A 19,835-nucleotide genomic window follows, 5' to 3' on the forward strand; every position below is an offset into this window, starting at 1 on the left:
TCCTTCCTGGGTGCAGTTATAGACTCGGCTCAAATGAGGGCATGGCTGTCAAACGAGCGCATTCTGGCTATTCAGCAACTTGCGAACTCGTTCAGAGTGGGGACCAAACGCCCCCTCAGAACGTTTCAGAGGATGCAAGGCCTCATGGCGTCTGCATCATAAGTACTTCCGCTGGGTATGTTTCAAATGCACCCCTGCAGTACTGGCAGAAACTGCAGGTTCCTTCCCAGGCATGGTGCTCAGGCCATCTTCATATCAGGGTGGACCACAGCTGCAACAGAGCCCTGGCCCCTTGGATAAAACCCAGCATCTTCGAGTCAGAGGTAAGCTTGAGGATAGTCTCAAGACGGATGGTGGTCACCACAGATTCCTCCAACACAGAACCGGCTGACGTATAATCGTGCCGGCAGCCAATCACACACTCCGAAAGCATGCTTCTACCTCAGATTCCGTGATGTAGCTTTGACTTCGAAAGAATGAAATTGCTCTGTGCTTTTAGTGTTTTCAGTGATGTGCAGCTCCTTTCACACCTGGTCATGCAATAACTGCGTCCTTCTTTGAGCCGAGTTTTCTATTTACTTCAACTGCTCAGTGCTCTGGTAATATCAATGGTATGACCCATTTCAGGAGCGACCAAAATTACAATTTAAATTCAGAATATCAAAATAGCTCACTTACATTCACTAAAATATTGAAACATTAGCAATACTGATTCGAAAAGCAAGTGCCAGTGATTGAATGTCAAAGTGTGGTTTGAACACCCAAACAAGAATGAGGAATCTGCTTTACAGGTTTGCAGATTAACCTGTTTTGCACACGTCACTCAAACACAGAACCAGGAAGCAGGAATCACATGAGTTCAGGGAATGAGAAACTGAAGTGTAGTTGAGCTGTTGTGTGTTTGTGTGTCTCATGCAGTAAAATGGCAGAAGCCAGAATTTCAGTGGATCAGAATGAGTTCCTGTGTCCAGTGTGTCTGGATCTCCTGAAGGATCCAGTGGCCATTCCCTGTGGACACAGTTACTGTAAGATCTGTATTACAGACTGCTGGGATCAGGAGGATCAGAAGAGCGTCTACAGCTGCCCTCAGTGCAGACAGACCTTCAGTCCAAGACCTGCTTTAGCTAAAAACACCATGCTGGCTGAACTGGTGGAGAAACTGAAGAAGACTAAACTCCCTGCTGACTGTTACGCTGGAGCTGGAGATGTGCAGTGTGACGTCTGTACTGGAAGAAAACACAAAGCCGTCAAGTCCTGTCTGGTGTGTCTGGAGTCGTACTGTCAAACTCATTTTGACCGTCATGAGGAATATTTCTCCCGTAAGCCACATAAAGTGACTGATGCCACTGGACGACTGCAGGAGATGATCTGCCAAACACATGATAAACTCCTTGAGGTTTTCTGTCGCACTGACCAGAAGTTTATATGTGTGCTGTGTACGATGGACGATCATAAAAACCACGACACTGTATCAGCCGCAGCGCAGAGGACAGAGAAACAGGTATGAAACTAGACACTGATGAAGTAATGTTGATACTGTTTATATTGACACCATATGATCAGGAAAAATCATTCACACTGCAGACGTCACAGAAGTGAAGAGCAGCTGTAAGTGGACTTTCACTGCTGAGTGTATTTGTGCTTCACATTTAACTTAACAGAAAATATGGTGAAATTAGTCGTAAACATTGATCAATGACAATGACAATTTATTGCACAATTTAAAACAACAGTTGTTGACCAATGTGCTTTCCACAATGTAATTCAGTTTAAAGACCTAAGAGTCACACAAGATAAAAAATCACAATATTAAAACATGATAAGAAAACTTAAACTTCACAGATCAACACAAACTTGTTAAAAAGGTTTTAAAGGGGTCATGAACTGAGAAATCAAATATTCCTTGAGTTTTTTTAAATATAAGACGTCATCATACTATAAGAATGTCCTGTAAGTTTTAGAACTGAAAACTTCCTTGTTAGTCTAAAAACAGCTTTTATTGTAACCAAGCCCTGCGAACAACTGGTTGTGGAATATGCCTCTTTATGGAGTAATAGTGCAACTGTAGCAAGTTGGGAAAGACACCTCTGCAGAAGAAAATCAACGCCTACTTCATCATGGCAACGTTGGCCCCGCCCACTGGCGTGTTAGTCCTAATAGATCCTAATGCTAGGAATGTGGTTATTTATGTGAATGTCTCAGTTGAGCATTATTTATTTGTATTCACTACATTTCACTGTGGAATCTTTAGTAAATTATTTGCAATTTCAGCACAGGCTTTTCAAACAGACTTCTAAGATATGAACTTGATAGTAATGCCAGAACATGTAAGTAACTGTTAATTATAATGCCTGATCTGTGACCAGTTATTTCTGATGTAATGATTCATGTACAGTCAAATGTTCTTTGACTATGGGTCAGTCAATCAAACCAGTGAACAAACGCTCTTAGTAGGATGAAAATATTCTGTTATTTAAACTGTAAATAAATTATATATAGAAAGTGATCAAAGGATGCTCCCTTCAATCGCTGGAACTGTCAATCAAACAGCGCAAGTTTATCAGTGACTTCACTAGGCCTAAAATCAGGGTAGCAAAAATTTATTTTATTTCTAAATTATGACAATTTTTGATGTCAAAATCATACTAACATTATAAGTGCACACCCCAGGAAACATTTATTCTTTGTTTATGTGTGGTTATTGAATTTTTTTTAAATGAAAATTGCTGAAATGAGACCACAAAACGCATACTAAATATGTGTTCCGAAGACTTTTGACTAATGGATGTTGTCGCTTCGAGTTCTGGCTTCAAAATGATGTGAAAAACATCCTGCCTAATCGTTCACATAAAACAATACATTGATTTAAACTTTGTAAGACAGTTTTTTTTTTCAGAAGAGGTTTATGCAGGAGTGGTAATGGCCCATCAATATTAATGAGATTCAGACCCAGGGTGTGACAGACACTCCCCCAATGGCCCATCATGAGGCAAGCCTAAGAGATTCAAATGTTTTGTTCCCTATCAGTCGGTCACTACGAGTATGTCGTGACCGACAAATAGGAATCTCGCTAGAGAGCCAATCTACTTCGATTGAAACTAAACGAGCCAATACACATTGGCATGCAATCATTTGCATCAGCTGCGCAGCCTCGCAGCGCGGGTATATAACGAGCAGCTGGTGATTGCACTGTAGCTTTTTGCTGAGGAGCCAACTGATGCTGTTTAATCTATCCAATATTGAGTGATCAAACAACGAGCAAGCTCTTCAGGAAGATCTCTCGTGTCTGGTGCGGGCGATACAGCGCGGCAGTGGGGTCGACTTTCTTTTCTCTTTTGTTTTTGTGTTCTGAGCAAAAAAAAAAAAAAGCTGTTTTCACAGCTGGTAACGGTGCGCCAAGAGCGTTAAATAGCCGTTCTTACGGCTGGTAAGACCGTCGTGAAGAGAGACAGCGCACGACAGGTTGCACATTTCTGTCTGTGTCTGCTGCGACCGTTTCCCTGCGTGCTTCAGTACCAAGAAGAGCATTCACCTGAAAGAGCTTACATGGATGTGAGTTGCGTCTTTCTAAAGATGACATTCCACCCGTGTGTTTCTGGTTGCGGTCGTTTCCTGTCCTCACTGACGGCCACGATCACTCTCTCGCATGCCTGGGAAACATGTGAGACTGTGTTCGTGGGTGGCTCATGTTTTCGCACGCGACCCAGCGCTCGCTCGGCGCTCTAGATGCGCAGTCCCCATGTCTATTCTCCGTTGTAGCGCCCTCCCTGGTGGCCACCAGGAGAGGTCTACTTCAGTAGAATAGCTTGGGTGATCCTGAGAGCTGAGGGCTTCTCCTTCGGGGAACCAACCCCCTAGGGCCCCTCCCTCTCTAGCGCATCACAAGCTGTGCAGCTTCTGGATGGGATTGCTGGTCCTTCAAAATGGAGGAACCTAGCATTTCATTCAAGGCTCCAGCTGAGGGCAGATGTCGATTGCTGCATCGGAGAGAGGGGCTGTTTCGTTCTGGAAATGATGAGGCTGAGTTCCCACTGTAATAGTGTGCTTATGCTGAATCAGATTCAGAGCTGACAGCCATGCTTTCCCGGGTCTTTCTCGGACGTGCATTGAAAACTTAGCAGTATGGAGCTATATTGGTGCCAAAAAACAAAACAAAACAAAAATGGAGTGCCAAATTATGCCTAAATTTTCACCTCTCTCACTACCCTCTGGTGGGGTGGCTGTGCTTCTGGCAGGCCACCTCTACCCTGTATTTGAGGCCAAGGCACTCTTATTGCACGAGGGTAGTTCTGAGCCGGGGTTGAGCTGCGCTTGTTGACTGACCGTGTTCAAGTCACAGCGCAGGCCCTCGATCAGAAGATGTCCACCTTGGTGGTCCAGAAGCACCCTGGCTGTCCTTGTAGAGGTGTGAGAGCTAGTCAAAGCACGCTTTCTCGATGCTCCCATCTCCCAAGGTGGCCTTTTCGGCGACTCCGTTGAGAACTGGCCCAGCAGTTCTCCACAGTCAGCAGCAGACTGAAGCGCTTCCTCCGAAGTACCACCAGAGTACCTCGTGGGCTGCCCCTCAGTCTACTCGTCGCCACCGGTGTCATCCCCTGCCATAGCCGCGGGAACATATTTTATCTAGGGGGTGCTGGGGGCGGGGCTTAATGGGGCGGGGCTTGATTTTGCGGGGTGGAGATGGTAGAGTATTTTAAACAAAATCATAATATTAAAAAGCCCAAAGAAAAAGATGACCATACAAAGGAATGAGGACAGAGTTATGTGAGAATGCTCAGAACTCATGATACATTTTAAAAACACACAGCCTACAGAAAGGCGATTTATAGGCTAATGATAATAAATGTGTCTGAAAAAATAACGAGGCATTTTAATTGTTTATTAATAAACTATTGTTTTCTAAATCAGTGTCGGCTAAAAACATATCTCCATCTCCGCTGTTAAGCAGATGCGCTTTTAGAGAGAAATGCACCTTTCATACGGATTACATAATCAGAACAAAATGTATTAGCTTTCGATTCGAATTTGTTCGTTTTAAAGTGGACATTTCAAGCTTTAGCTACATAGGCTATATTTAGTTTCTGTTCTCACGCTCCAGTTCACGGAGATATTTGTTCAAGACATGAAAGCGCGCCTGATTGTTTTATTTTATTTTACAAAAGCACAACGTTTTCTTGTTATTGTGAGTTTACACAAATAAAAGTAGTTACAAATAATGTATTATTATTTTCTGTATGACCAGAAATTATAGAGTATTTTAAGTTGTTTCACTGTTGATAGGAGTGTTTGCGCCCGCGGCTCCGTGCCATCCAGTGCGCGTTCCACACTCCGCTCCACAAACCCTTGGATATGCGTCAAAATCTTGTGTTTATTTGTGATAATCTTAGCCCTGTATTACTATTGTCTAATCCGTATTATGAATGACATTTGACGAATAGCTTTGTTCCTTTTTTGGATAAAAGCGTCTTCTAAATATGTAGGGCAACAGTTAAACACGACTAGTGCGTTCACACTGAAAAACAATGGAAAAGTAGCAGAGTTGGATGGAAAAACACGTTCTCCTAATGCCAAAGAATGCTTTAATCAAGACATCTACTTAATTTTTTCACCGACATCTGAGTGAACAAGAACATGCATTAAATGAGTGTCAAATGAGTTCTGAGATGCTGGTCATCAACCAGTGTCACGTTACTCCATGCGGGATCGGCTTTTGCCTTTTGATATATACATTTCTTTTAGCTATAAAACCATATTCGACAACATTGGCTATCAAAACGAAATAATCTTATAATTTTATAAAGGTAAAAGGTGTTCTTAAAAAACATGTTGAAAGTTATTTAAAGTCATGTCATCTTAAATGCCAATGACAGCTGTCGTCAGGGGGTGCTGCAGCACCCTCAGCACCCCTACTTCCCGCGGCCATGTCCCCTGCAAACAACAACTCCTCTCGCACAGCCTGCTCTACTGTGTACGCTGCAGGGGGATGACACCGCCCGTCTCAGCCACTCTTTTAGTGTCGGTGAAACAATCACCGGAGACGAGTGACGCGGAGATGGGTGGAGCTGCTTACTCCTGGTGGAGGGCCGGGAAATTAATCTTTTGAGACAAAATTCTGTTCCACCACTGGAGTCACAGTGGTACCCAATTTCTCAAAAAAACCAAAAAAAAAACAGTTCCCTTATCTCTGGGTCTGAAGAGGGCCTGGAGAGTAGTGGGAGGAGAGAATCCTCACCACCCTCATCCGCCTCTTCTGTCGCCAGCTGGCAGCAGTGTGTGGTTCGAGAACGCAACCAAGCCGCCTCCTGCACCTCCTGCCTCGTGGAACCAGGTAGTGTTGCACAGCACACTCAGACCACGCTACGAGACGCCTCCCCGAGAGAGCCTCCCGGGCCGCGTCCCTGTGTTCCACCTCGCTGCCCCGCTCTGGGTACGCCTACGGTCCCTTTGGTCCTACTTGTAAACTTTTTCAGAGGCTCCTGGGGCATATGGCAGCGGCAGCAGCGAGACCGCTTCAGCACTGGCTTCACGGCCGAGTCCCGAGATGGGCGTGGCATCACGGCACTCACCGGGTGGCAATCACACCGGCGTGCCGCCAGACCTTCAGCCCTTGGTCAGATCCCTCGTTCCTGCTGGCAGGAGTGCCCTTGGAACAGGTGTCCAGGCATGCTGTGGTATTCACAGATGTCTCTGCCACCGGCTGGGGTGCCACGTACAACGGCATGCAGTATCAGGGGTGTGGACGGCTCCCCAACTGCATTGGCATATCAACTGCCTCGAGTTGCTAGCAGTACATCTCGCTCTGAGCCGCCTAAAGAGGCCGCTACAGGGCAGAGACGTGCTGGTCCGTACGGACAACACTGCGACCGTTGTGTACATCAACCGACAAGGTGGTCTACGCTCCCGTCGCATGTCGCAACTCGCCCGCCATCTCCTCCTCTGGAGTCAGAAGCATCTGAGGTCGCTTCGAGCCATGTATGTCCCCGGTGTGCTCAACTGTGTGGCCGACGAGCTATCACGAGCTGTGCTCCTGGGAGAATGGTGACTCCACCCCCAGGTGGTTCAGCTGATTTGGAGAGAGTTCGGAAAGGCTCAGGTAGACCTGTTCGCCTCCTCAGAGACCTCCCACTGCCAGTTGTTTTACTCCCTGACCGAGGGAACACTCGGCACAGATGCACTGGCACACAGCTGGCCCCGGGGCCTTGGCAAATATGCGTTACCCCCAGTGAGCCTACTTGCACAAACCTTGTGCAAAGTCAGGGAGGACGAGGAGCAGGTCCTTTTGGTGGCTCCCTACTGGCCCACCTGGACTTGGTTCCCAGAACTCATGCTCCTCGTGACAGTCCCTCCCTGGCCCATTCCTCTGAGAAAGGATCTTCTGACTCAGAGACGGGGCACCCTGTAGCACCCGCGTCCAGACCTCTGGAAACTCCATGTCTGGTCCCTGGACGGTATGCGGAGGTTCTAGGTGACTTACCCCCAGAGGTACTTAACACCATCACTTCTGCAAGGGCGCCGTCCACGAGACGTGTGTATGCCTTGAAGTGGAACCTGTTCGTCGAGTGGTGCTCTTCTCGCCGAGAAGACCCCCGAAGATGTTCGATAGGGTCCGTGCTTTCCTTCTTGCAGCAAGGGTTGGAGCGAAGGCTGTCTCCCTCCACCCTCGAAGTACATGCTGCCGCTATTTCAGCTTATCACGGCCACATAGATGGGAAAACAGTTGGAAAGCACGACCTGGTCGTCAGGTTCCTTAGGGGGGCGAGACGATTAAATCCTCCTCGACCCCCCTCCATACCCTCTTGGGACCTTTCCCTGGTGCTTCGAGCACTTCAGGATGCTCCCTTTGAGCCATTGCAATCAGCAGACTTGAAGCTTCTCTCCATGAAGACTTGCTGCTGGTTGCACTGGCCTCTGTCAAGAGGGTAGGGGACCTGCAGGCATTTTCGGTCGACGAATCGTGCCTAGAGTTCAGGCCGGGTGACAACCATGTTGTACTGAGACCCCGGCCTGGATATGTGCCCAAGGTTCCTACCACTCCCTTCAGGGACCAGGTAGTGAACCTGCAAGCGCTGCCCCTGGAGGAGGCAGACCCAGCCCTGGCTTTGCTCTGTCCCGTTCGCGCTCTGCGTATGTACGTGGACAGAACTCAAAGTGTCAGGACCTCAGACCAGCTCTTTGTCTGTTACGGAGGCCAGCAGAAGGGAAAGGCTGTCTCCAAGCAGAGGATGGCCCACTGGATAGTGGATGCCATCGCCTTGGCTTACCAAGTTCAAGGCGTGCCCTCCCCGCTCGGGTTGCAGGCACACTCCACGAGAGGCGTTGCATCCTCCTGGGCGCTGGCACGTGGCTCCTCGCTAACAGATATCTGTAGAGCTGCGGGCTGGGCGACACCTAACACGTTCGCTAGATACTATAGCCTACGTGTAGAGCCGGTCTCCTCCCGTGTTCTCACCCTAGACGGGTAGAAGCACTGAGAGGCCCGGCTCTGTCGGCTTGCTGCACCCTACTGTGCACCCTTATTCTCCAGTGTGAAAAACCTGTGAGTCCTCCAAACACCCTCGGCCCGGACATGGCGGAGCGTCCGGTGCCAGGCCTGTATCCGTTGAATCCTTGATAACCGGATATAGGCTGGGTCCCATATGTGTGACCCTACGGGGATCCCATATGAGTATATTCTCCACGGCTGCTCCTAAACGGAAGCCCGTGTCTTTCCCTTGGGCTAAGTCACCCATTACTCATATGCTGTACAACCCTTGGGTTAGTCCATATGTTATCTCCACTTAACTCCTCGAGAATGTGGCTTCCGCAGCGTTCCCCTCCTTCAGTTCGGGCACGCTTTCCCAGTGTTATCCAATAATCTCACTGTGTGGGTTATCACAGAACAACAGTGACGGGTTCACTCTGTGTAAGCCTCCTCCTATCATCCTTCCAGGCAAGAAGGTGTAGAGGCTTGCACAGGGCGCTGGAGGGGGTGCAGCAGCTGTGGCGCTTTGGTAGGGATTCCTATTTGTCGGTCACGACTCTGTGGAGGAACTAAATGTTCAACTGAAGACACAAGTGAACATTGCATGCCTGGCATTTCCCACAAGGTGTGTCCTGCCTTTTACCAAGCTGTCCTTTACAAAGCACACAGATCTTGCGACCAACTGTGCAAAAAGGAATATTTCGCAAAACTGCAATAGAAACAGTTTTTGCGCATTTACATTCACCTGACTTAGAAGACGCGGTGTGTTTGGGGTCCGTGTACGAAAATAATAATAATAATTATCATCATTATTATAACATTTATTAGGCTACATATTTAGAGACGCTTCTATCCAAAAAATGAACAAAGCAATTCGTCAAATGTCATTCATAATACGGGTTAGACAATAATAATACAGGGCTGAGATTATCACAAATAAACACAAGATTTTGACGCATATCCAAGGGTTTGTGTGGAGTGTGGAGCGCGCACTGCATGGCACGGAGCCGCGGACGCGAACACTTGCATTTTCCTATCAACAGTGGAAACAACTTAAAATACTCTTATCATTTCTGGTCATACAGAAAATAATAATACATTATTCGCAACTACTTTTATTTGTGTAAACTCACAATAACAAGAAAACGTTGTGCTTTTGTAAAATAAAATAAAACAATCAGGCGCGCTTTCATGATCTCCGTGAACTGGAGCGCGAGAACTGAAACTAAATATATAATTAAATAAATAAGAAACTAAATAAAGCTTAAATGTCCACTTTAAACGAACAAATTCGAATCGAAAGCTAATACATTCTGATTATGTAATGCGTATGAAAGGTGCATTTCTCTCTAAAAGCGCATCTGCTTAACAGCGGAGATGGAGATGTTTTTAGCCGAATTAGAAAACAATAGTTTATTAATAATATGAATGGCTCTTATTCAGCACTGTGGGAAAAAATATCAATTCCAGGTTCTAATTTGGCCTTAGAAAACCAGTAAAATCGACATGTTTTCCATATTAATTTTTGAAAATATCTGTAATAATAGTGGGTAAATATGTAGCCTACTTACTCTTTCTGATTTCTGAATCTGTTGCTAAGTGCACTCCGAGTTGCAGGCGTAGGTAGTGATGAAGCTCCATTCCTTTTAAAAAGGTTGAAGAATATTATTGTATCGTGCCATCTTCCCAACGCGCAGGTGACTGAATGATGAAACTTAAAGCATTTGCTTGGGGGCGTTTCCCTGTTTTGCATAGATGGCTCAACACATTATCTTGTGAATAGCGCGCTCCGTCAGTAGGCGTGAACGAATTAAAGTCAATGAGCTCGTAATGAGCTCGACTGGAATCGCTCTCTTTTCATACAGATTACAGAAACTGAGAATATTTGTTTTTTATATAAATTACTTAATTTGAAAGATGCGATCTCAAGCTTTATGCCCGTGGGTATGTTTGCCTGTTTGACTGCAGTTTCGCGGAGTTACAGATCATTTTCGAACGCGTTTCAAATTGGAGTTCATTGACAGAGAGAGTGCAGAACTCGCATCATGTTAATTTTTCTTTATTTGGCAAAAAGCAAAACACTTTATTTTTATTGTGAGTATACAGAAAAAAAATAGAAACTGAACAGGATCGATTGATGTATAACACGAAAATGAAAGATCAAAATGAACAGAGCATTTTGAGTTTATTTTGCATTGCTAAAAAAAAAACACGTGCAAAACGCGCCGGCACGTTTTTGGTCCCCAGAGGGTTAATTAAGCAACATAAAATTATTGAAAATATTCACCTATTGTTTGACAAAATATATCTCTGTCAAGAATAACACAAGTTAAATGCAGCGACAGACTCGAGTTTCTGTTCAGTAAATATGACTCCGCCCATTTAAACTATATAGAGTCGCAGGTCTGTTATTCAGCAGAAACACAGTCATTGTAAAGCTTTACATCTGTGTCAGTTTCACTTTTCTGATACTTATGCTTGCAGTGTCAACAGGCCTTATGCTTCATGTAAATTCATGTGCAATGGTGATAACTAGAGGTGTGATAAGATCTCACAAGATTTGTTGCGCAGCAGAGCCTAAGCATCTGATAAATGTATTATCTTGTAGAACACGCGCTCTGCTCCCTTTATACAAAGTAAGCGCGATCACGAAAGTCAAAGTAAAACGCTCCCTGATGCGCGCAAATTAGGCTGCTTACAATAACCTATCTCTGGACTGTGTAGTTGTAACTACCTCTTAGCTCTGGTCTCTGTTTTGCACTTTGAATATTGAGAGAGTACTTTGACTATGGTTGCCCTTGCACTTATGGTTTACACTTAATAAGACTAAGAAAAAACTGTTATTTATTTTTATTTATAATGTTTTTATTTCTATGTTCAATTTACGGAAAGGAGTTAAATTATGAGGTCACACACAGTCTCAATCAGAAGTTCTGGAAGCTCATAATTCATGTACAGTAAGGTCTGAAGAGACTCGTGTGAAATCATACTTGAAAGAAGCCAGTCAGTTGAGTTTGTGGCAGAACCTTTTACAGTGCTTGTATATTGTTGTCTTTCAATGCATTTGATCATTCATACTCATAAAGTAGAAGTGAAATGACATTCATTACAAGATTATTTGTTAAAATATTTCAAAAGGCACCTGCAGACTAATTTTCCAGTCATGAATTTTGTCATTGAGGGTTTCTATAAAATATTGTGCAAAAATCTTGTCTCGTCTCGTGAGATAAGTGTCTCGTCAAACCTCTAGTGGTAACTGATCAATCATCCCTTCAGTAGTTTGAACCTTTAGCCATTGGTTATTAATTCCACTGTTACTGGACTCAACTCTTCACATGCTGATATAGTGGCAGTATAAAGTGTGATCTCTGCTATTGGTTTGTGCTGCAGAAGCAGCTGAAGGACACGCAGAGGTCGTTCCAGCAGAGGATCCAGCAGAGAGAGAAAGATCTTCAGCAGCTGAGAGAGGCTGTAGAGTCTCATAAGGTGAGTCTGGAGAAGAAGAGAAGTTTGAGAAGTCTCAGTCAGGACTCACTGAAGCTCACTGTGTGATTGTGGTGTGTGTCCTAACAGCGCTCCGCACACACAGCGGTGGAGGACAGCGAGAGGATCTTCACTGAGCTCATCCGCTGCATTGAGAGAAGCCGTTCTGAGGCGACACAGCGGATCAGAGATCAGGAAAAGACGGCAGTGAGTCGAGCTGAAGAACGACTGGAGCGACTGGAGCAGGAGATCAATGATCTGAGGAGGAGAGACGCTGAGCTGGAGCAGCTTTCACACACACAGGACCACATACATTTCCTGCAGGTAACAGAGATCGAGAAGAACCGGATCATAGTGGACTTGAGCAAGAGACTCACAGAGAAACATTTCATGAGAGCAGAATGAGCTCTGAGACTGAAGTGTTGATCTGTGTGTTCGGTTATTATATAATCATCCGTCAGACTCTCATCTGATCATCTTCACTCACATTACAACTTTTATTAACCCAAATTTTCCTTCTGATTTCTTATATAATGGTGAAATCAGTGAACTTGATGGTAGCAGTTTGAGTAATATTCATCAAAGTTGGATCAGATGATCTTCAAACTTGACAGAATTGACAATATTTTAATAATTGTTTTCCTTTAACATGAAGATCCTAAACATGAAGTAAGTCTGGGCTGCGTTTCCCGAAACCTTCTTAACACTACGTCGTTCTTAAGCTATTCCTTATCGTTAATACGCGTTTCCCGAAACCTTCTTAACACTACGTCGTTCTTAAGCTATTCCTTATCGTTAATACGTGTTTCCCGAAACCTTCTTAACACTACGTCGTTCTTAAGCTATTCCTTATCGTTAATACGTGTTTCCCGAAACCTTCTTAACACTACGTCGTTCTTAAGCTATTCCTTATCGTTAATACGTGTTTCCCGAAACCTTCTTAACACTACGTCGTTCTTAAGCTATTCCTTATCGTTAATACGTGTTTCACAAAACCTTCTTAACACTACGTCGTTCTTAAGCTATTCCTTATCGTTAATACGTGTTTCCCGAAACCTTCTTAACACTACGTCGTTCTTAAGCTATTCCTTATCGTTAATACGCGTTTCCCGAAACCTTCTTAACGCTACGTCGTTCTTAAGCTATTCCTTATCGTTAATACGTGTTTCCCGAAACCTTCTTAACGCTACGTCGTTCTGAAGCTATTCATTATCGTTAATACGTGTTTCCCAAAACCTTCTTAACACTACGTCGTTCTTAAGCTATTCCTTACCGTTAATACGCGTTTCCCGAAACCTTCTTAACACTACGTCGTTCTTAAGCTATTCATTATCGTTAATACGTGTTTCCCGAAACCTTCTTAACACTACGTCGTTCTTAAGCTATTCCTTACCGTTAATACGCGTTTCCCGAAACCTTTTTAACACTACGTCGTTCTTAAGCTATACCTTATCGTTAATACGTGTTTCCCGAAACCTTCTTAAAACTACGTCGTTCTTAAGCTATTCATTATCGTTAATACGTGTTTCCCGAAACCTTCTTAACTCTACGTCGTTCTTAAGCTATTCCTTATCGTTAATACGCGTTTCCCGAAACCTTCTTAACACTACGTCGTTCTTAAGCTATTCATTATCGTTAATACGTGTTTCCCAAAACCTTCTTAACACTACGTCGTTCTTAAGCTATTCCTTACCGTTAATACGCGTTTCCCGAAACCTTTTTAACACTACGTCGTTCTTAAGCTATACCTTATCGTTAATACGTGTTTCCCGAAACCTTCTTAAAACTACGTCGTTCTTAAGCTATTCATTATCGTTAATACGTGTTTCCCGAAACCTTCTTAACTCTACGTCGTTCTTAAGCTATTCCTTATCGTTAATACGCGTTTCCCGAAACCTTCTTAACACTACGTCGTTCTTAAGCTATTCCTTATCGTTAATACGTGTTTCCCAAAACCTTCTTAACACTACGTCGTTCTTAAGCTATTCCTTATCGTTAATACGTGTTTCCCGAAACCTTCTTAACACTACGTCGTTCTTAAGCTATTCCTTATCGTTAATACGCGTTTCCCGAAACCTTCTTAACACTACGTCGTTCTTAAGCTATTCCTTATCGTTAATACGTGTTTCCCGAAACCTTCTTAACACTACGTCGTTCTTAAGCTATTCCTTATCGTTAATACGCGTTTCCCGAAACCTTCTTAACACTACATCGTTCTTAAGCTATTCCTTACCGTTAATACGCGTTTCCCGAAACCTTCTTAACACTACGTCGTTCTTAAGCTATTCCTTACCGTTAATACGCGTTTCCCGAAACCTTCTTAACACTACGTCGTTCTTAAGCTATTCCTTATCGTTAATACGCGTTTCCCGAAACCTTCTTAACACTACGTCGTTCTTAAGCTATTCCTTACCGTTAATACGCGTTTCCCGAAACCTTCTTAACACTACGTCGTTCTTAAGCTATTCCTTATCGTTAATACGCGTTTCCCGAAACCTTCTTAACACTACATCGTTCTTAAGCTATTCCTTATCGTTAATACGTGTTTCCCGAAACCTTCTTAACGCTACGTCGTTCTTAAGCTATTCCTTATCGTTAATACGTGTTTCCCGAAACCTTCTTAACACTACGTCGTTCTTAAGCTATTCCTTACCGTTAATACGCGTTTCCCGAAACCTTCTTAACACTACGTCGTTCTTAAGCTATTCATTATCGTTAATACGTGTTTCCCAAAACCTTCTTAACACTACGTCGTTCTTAAGCTATTCCTTACCGTTAATACGCGTTTCCCGAAACCTTCTTAACACTACGTCGTTCTTAAGCTATTCCTTATCGTTAATACGTGTTTCCCGAAACGTTCACAGTTAAGTATAACCTTCTGTAAGTCATACGTCTGGAAGGTTGGTCTGGATCACTCTTAGCTTCACCTTATCACTGTTGCAGGTCTATACGAATATACTTCTGAAGTTTTAATACACACAGACAGTGTTCAATTAGGCTAATTCAAGTGTTCATGCAAAGAATAAAATTGTCCTTACACTGATTGTTGTTAGATTTGTAATTATATTATCCAAAGGTACATCAGCTGGCAAACCATTAAAGGGTTCGTAGTCTAAAGGAATGATTGTGGTGGGGAGTTTGCTCAAACTATGGCAGCGATACAGTGAATAGTTTTGCTAAAAGACGCGCGCCGTCCGCGGAGCTCTTTCAAAGGCCAGTGAAAGCTGTCAGTTGAGTCCTATTCGGACGCTGATTGTTTCTCATGGACTTGTACAGTATTTTAAACATGTTACAGGGCTAAGTCGGTGCTTTTATTGCCGTCCGAATCATAATGTCAGTGTTTTTTCTCACCCAACCCGCGTAAAAATCTCTGGCCAAATGACCTACTGTTCTTTGTCAAACAGGTCGTGTGGGGATTTAATTGCCGTCTGGATCCACAACTCTGAGTTTCAAAACTCACTGTTTAAATCCTTTTTGATCACTGCCGAGCACCGTACGTAAGATTACACTTTTATTACTGAAATGCTGGAAAGTATTTACAAGAACAATATTTCATCGCAGCTCCACCTCAGCGAACTAAAATCGGAAAGAGAAGCACGTAAAAATTTGAATGGTTATTATGGCAGCAATATATGATACAATTTTAAAATATGTAGGCTAGGCTATTAGTTTGGAATATTTTGTATAATATCCCACGAGTCCTAATAAATGCAATTTCAACTATTTCTGAAGTGCTTCTTTTATAAAGAACACCGCTTTCTCACATAACGCAGTGAATTAGCTCCTGCACGAGTGAATAATATATTCTCGAGCCGTCAATATCAGCAGATTCAGAAGCATCGCCACAGACAGCGCCGGGTAACGTCGCACGCTAGAAGGTATAACTTCCTAAGTTAAGGTTCGGGGAACACGTCTAGAAATGGTACACCTTTAGTTAAGTTATACCTTAAGAGTCTTCGTAGCTAAGAGACAACGTTATTGGGAAACGCAGCCCTGTATATTAGCGATGCTTCAACACTGAAACCACACTAAACCTGACCTTGGGATCGTGTCCTAAGAGTCCTTGTGGATTTCAGTGCCACTAACTGCTCAAACGTTATAAATAATGTTCAATCTGCTCGTAGCTTTTGAACTGCTTTTCCTGAGCGAATCTACTCAAGTCTACAATGAGACCAGGGCCGTTTCTGGACATTTTGCCCCTTCCCAAAACTTACACACTCAAAACTTAAATAGCAACGTTTCTAAGCATTGATATGGTACTTTTACAAATGATATGAATAAGTTGTTTCTTAACATTGAAATGATTCCCAACTGATGTACATAATTTTTTATGCTCTTATATTGGTTATAGGAACAACATTAGCGTTCGGTGGTTCAGCGTAGTTAGTTAGCAATGAAAGTGTCACAGGTTCGCACAGTATCCACATCTAAACTCATTTATAGTAAATTGATTGTCCAGTTTACTTTCTATAGAGATTTCTAGCTGATCATTTCTCTCCTCTTCACTCGCTGCCCGATCACTAGTAAAAAACCTCGATCTGTATTCTCTCCATGTCAGAATTAATTCAGTGCTTTTAGATAATGCCAATCTCTAGACACACGATGTATTCAACGAAAAATAAATGGACAATGAATAGAATAAAATGAGAAATGTTATATTATTTAATTTAATAATACAACAGTATTGTTTCTTCACTTTCAATAATGCAACAGAAGCCTATTCAATATTTACAATAAAACGTAAAGTGCTTTATTAAAAGATAAATTACCCCAAATCCAAGCATATATTAAATTATTGTTTAGTAATACTACTTCATCGTTCATAGTAAATTAAATTAACAAAGACAAAAATATCACATATTAATGCCTTTTCATCACACAAATATACATTTAGCAAACTTTGCCCTTTAATTCTGTGAATAAAACAAAGACATTCCCAGTGTATTAAACTTTTTTAGAGTTAATTTACACTATATAATAAAGCTAAGATGGAGATTGATGCATTTGATCAGAATAATTATATTAGTATTTATCATATTTAATGTGAGATAGATGTTGGTATATTACTGACCTCTCGATTTTATGTGAATGAATTACTTTCATGTTTCCTGGACCATTTTTATTTATTTTTTTATTTACTGTTGCTGTCATTCAGTTTTTCTAACATATAATTTCAAAACACACTAAATATTTGGATTCATGATCGCAGTATTTCTAATAAAATCTTATATTTCTCAAGCTAATATTGAGCTTAAATTGATTTCCTAGGAAGTTCACATATAGTGTAAAAGGCAAACGCTAGATCTTGTGTCTCTAATGCCACATAATGAACATGAGCAGAATGAAGCTGATGCTGAAAGTGCTGGATTGAGGAGAGTCACTAAAGATCATCAAGAGCCGCACACATCTGACAGTAGAGCCGGTTATTGATGAAGTGTGGAGGAGATGAGCTCTGATTTCTGTTTTCTCTAGAGTTTCCAGTCTCTCTCAGCTCCTCCTGAATCTACAGACGTAAATGACAATCCCTTCAGTTCTCTCTCCTCTTTTGATGGCGTGAGAGAATCTGTCCGTCAGCTGAGAGACAAACTGGAGGATTTCTGCAAAGAGAAGAGGATCTCTGACAGAGGTAAAGTCCTGGAGATTCTGCTCTCAGAAATGATCCTCCATCATCTCAGATCATGTAGAAGATCATATTAGAAACGTCTGAGGAACGGATGCAGGATCATTTTCTCTTGACATGATAATCACACTCTTCATGTCTGTTGATTTCCACAGTCACTCTCTCCAACATTGTTCCCAGGACCAGGAACGACTTCCTACAATGTAAGTCACTAAGAAAACCAGCAGAAAACTCAGTGTGTGTGTTCATGTTCTTCCTGGAGAAGTGAAGAAAACATGACAGAAGAGTTTATAGTTGATCATGTAAATGATGATCTGCAGGATATCTGGTAAACTTTACTGAGACACTGATGATATATTGAACATGAAGAGTTCAGATACATTAAAAGATCAGCCAGATTCATAATTCCTGATTCTGATGTGTTTTATCTCCACCAGATTCCCATCAGCTCAATCTGGATCTGAACACAGTGAATAAACGCATCCGTCTGTCTGAGAGGAACAGAGTGATTACTTACACTTACCCAGAGTTTCGGTCGTATCCGGATCATCCAGACAGATTTGATCATGATGCTCAGGTGTTGTGTAGAGAGAGTGTGTGTGGACGCTGTTACTGGGAGATTGAGTGGAGTGGATGTGTGTTTATATCAGTGTCATATAAGAGCATCAGCAGGAAGGGATGGGGTGATGAGTGTTGGTTTGGATCTAATGATCAGTCCTGGAGTTTGATCTGCTCTTCCTCCAGTTACTCATTCAGACACAATAACATAAAGACTGAAGTCCCTGTAAAGCCCATCAGTGGTAGAACAGGAGTGTGTGTGGATCACAGTAGAACAGGAGTGTGTGTGGATCACAGTAGAATAGGAGTGTGTGTGGATCACGGCGCAGGAACTCTGTCCTTCTACAGCGTCTCTGACACCATGATCCTCATCCACACAGTCCAGACCACATTCACTCAGCCGCTCTATCCTGGGTTTGGGCTTTATAATACTGGATCAGTGAAACTGTGTTGATGAATCTGAATAGACTGTAGAGATATTTTACCCATAATGCTTTGAGCTGCATGATAAATCATAAACGCTGAGATGTTATAGTGTGCCTAGTGTGATATTATGTGTGTCTGGTGTATATGTGGATGTGGATATATATGCGCATATGTACATATGAGAGAATGTGTGTCTATTTCTTTCCTCTTTTGTTCATGAAAAGCCAAATAAAAAGTTAAATAAAAGGAAACTCACTGTTTCCACACATCAATTTCACTTCAGAATGAAAGTACAATAATAGTAGAAATCACTCACACAATGTCAGGACCGTCTGATGTTGAATTAAAAAATTAATATATAACCCGTTTTGTCTATAAATTCAGATATAAAAAGGAAACACGATTTTCACACGATTCTTTGTTTAAAATTCTAAGTACCACAGTCGGACAAACGACCATAATCTTAATTTCTGCAAATTAATAATCATATTAGTTTAAACTGTGAAATGAAATGGTTTCACATTTCAAATATCTGGTCTAAATAACTATAAACTACTGCTATATATTTCTGGAGTCAATCTGAAATATGACATTTTATAAGGCTTTTATTTTGAAATTCAACATTAGACAGTCCTGACATTATAGCCAATGACACCAGACCGATCCAGAACAGCTCTTTTACACGGAGACACCGTTCAATACCTGCCATACAATCAGTCCATACATCATATCTCTACATATAACAGGAGCTCGAGTGATCTAGATGTAGTGCAGAATGTGGACTGGTTTTCTTTGACAGAAATCATTCTAATATGATGATTTTATGATCAAGAAACACATTTATGATTATTATCAATTATTTATATTTTAAATAAATGCTGTTCTTTTGAACTTTCTATTCATCAAAGCATCCTGAAAAATAAAAGTATGTTTCCACAAAAATATTAAAACACAAAAACTATTTTTCAGCATTCATAACAATAAGAGCCATTATTGATAATTGAGCGCAAATAATAAATGATAATAATTAAGACGCAAATCAGGATATTAGAATGAATTTGGTCAACATTTAGAAGTACACTTGCATATTGATGTTGGTAAAGTAATACACTAAAACCAGAAAAAACGTTCAGTTTGATTTCATGGTGTATTTAACAGACTGAACATCGTTTGTCTTTTTTATACTATGGTCTGGGTGAATACTCGATTCTGATTGGCTGCAGGGTGTCCGTTAAAAAGTGATAGAGGACACCTAAATAAACTGTCAGGCGTAAAAAAGTATAAAAA

General features: G+C 42.2%; 1 protein-coding gene across 1 annotated transcript; it reads left to right on the top strand.

Annotated features, from left to right (window-relative positions):
• The first annotated feature begins 830 nt into the window (after nt 1–830).
• On the top strand, nt 831–19,485 carry LOC307002183 (tripartite motif-containing protein 16-like). Its single transcript, XM_079619504.1, has 6 exons — nt 831–1,501; nt 11,852–11,947; nt 12,035–12,268; nt 17,417–17,570; nt 17,720–17,767; nt 18,002–19,485. Exons 1-6 carry the CDS (start codon nt 923–925, stop codon nt 18,574–18,576), a joined length of 1,686 nt encoding a protein of 561 aa, XP_079475630.1. The 5' UTR covers nt 831–922; the 3' UTR covers nt 18,577–19,485.
• Nucleotides 19,486–19,835: the final 350 nt, after the last annotated feature.

Source organism: Phoxinus phoxinus (genome assembly GCF_949152265.1).
Source record: "Phoxinus phoxinus genome assembly, chromosome: 7".
Lineage (NCBI taxonomy): Eukaryota > Metazoa > Chordata > Actinopteri > Cypriniformes > Leuciscidae > Phoxinus > Phoxinus phoxinus.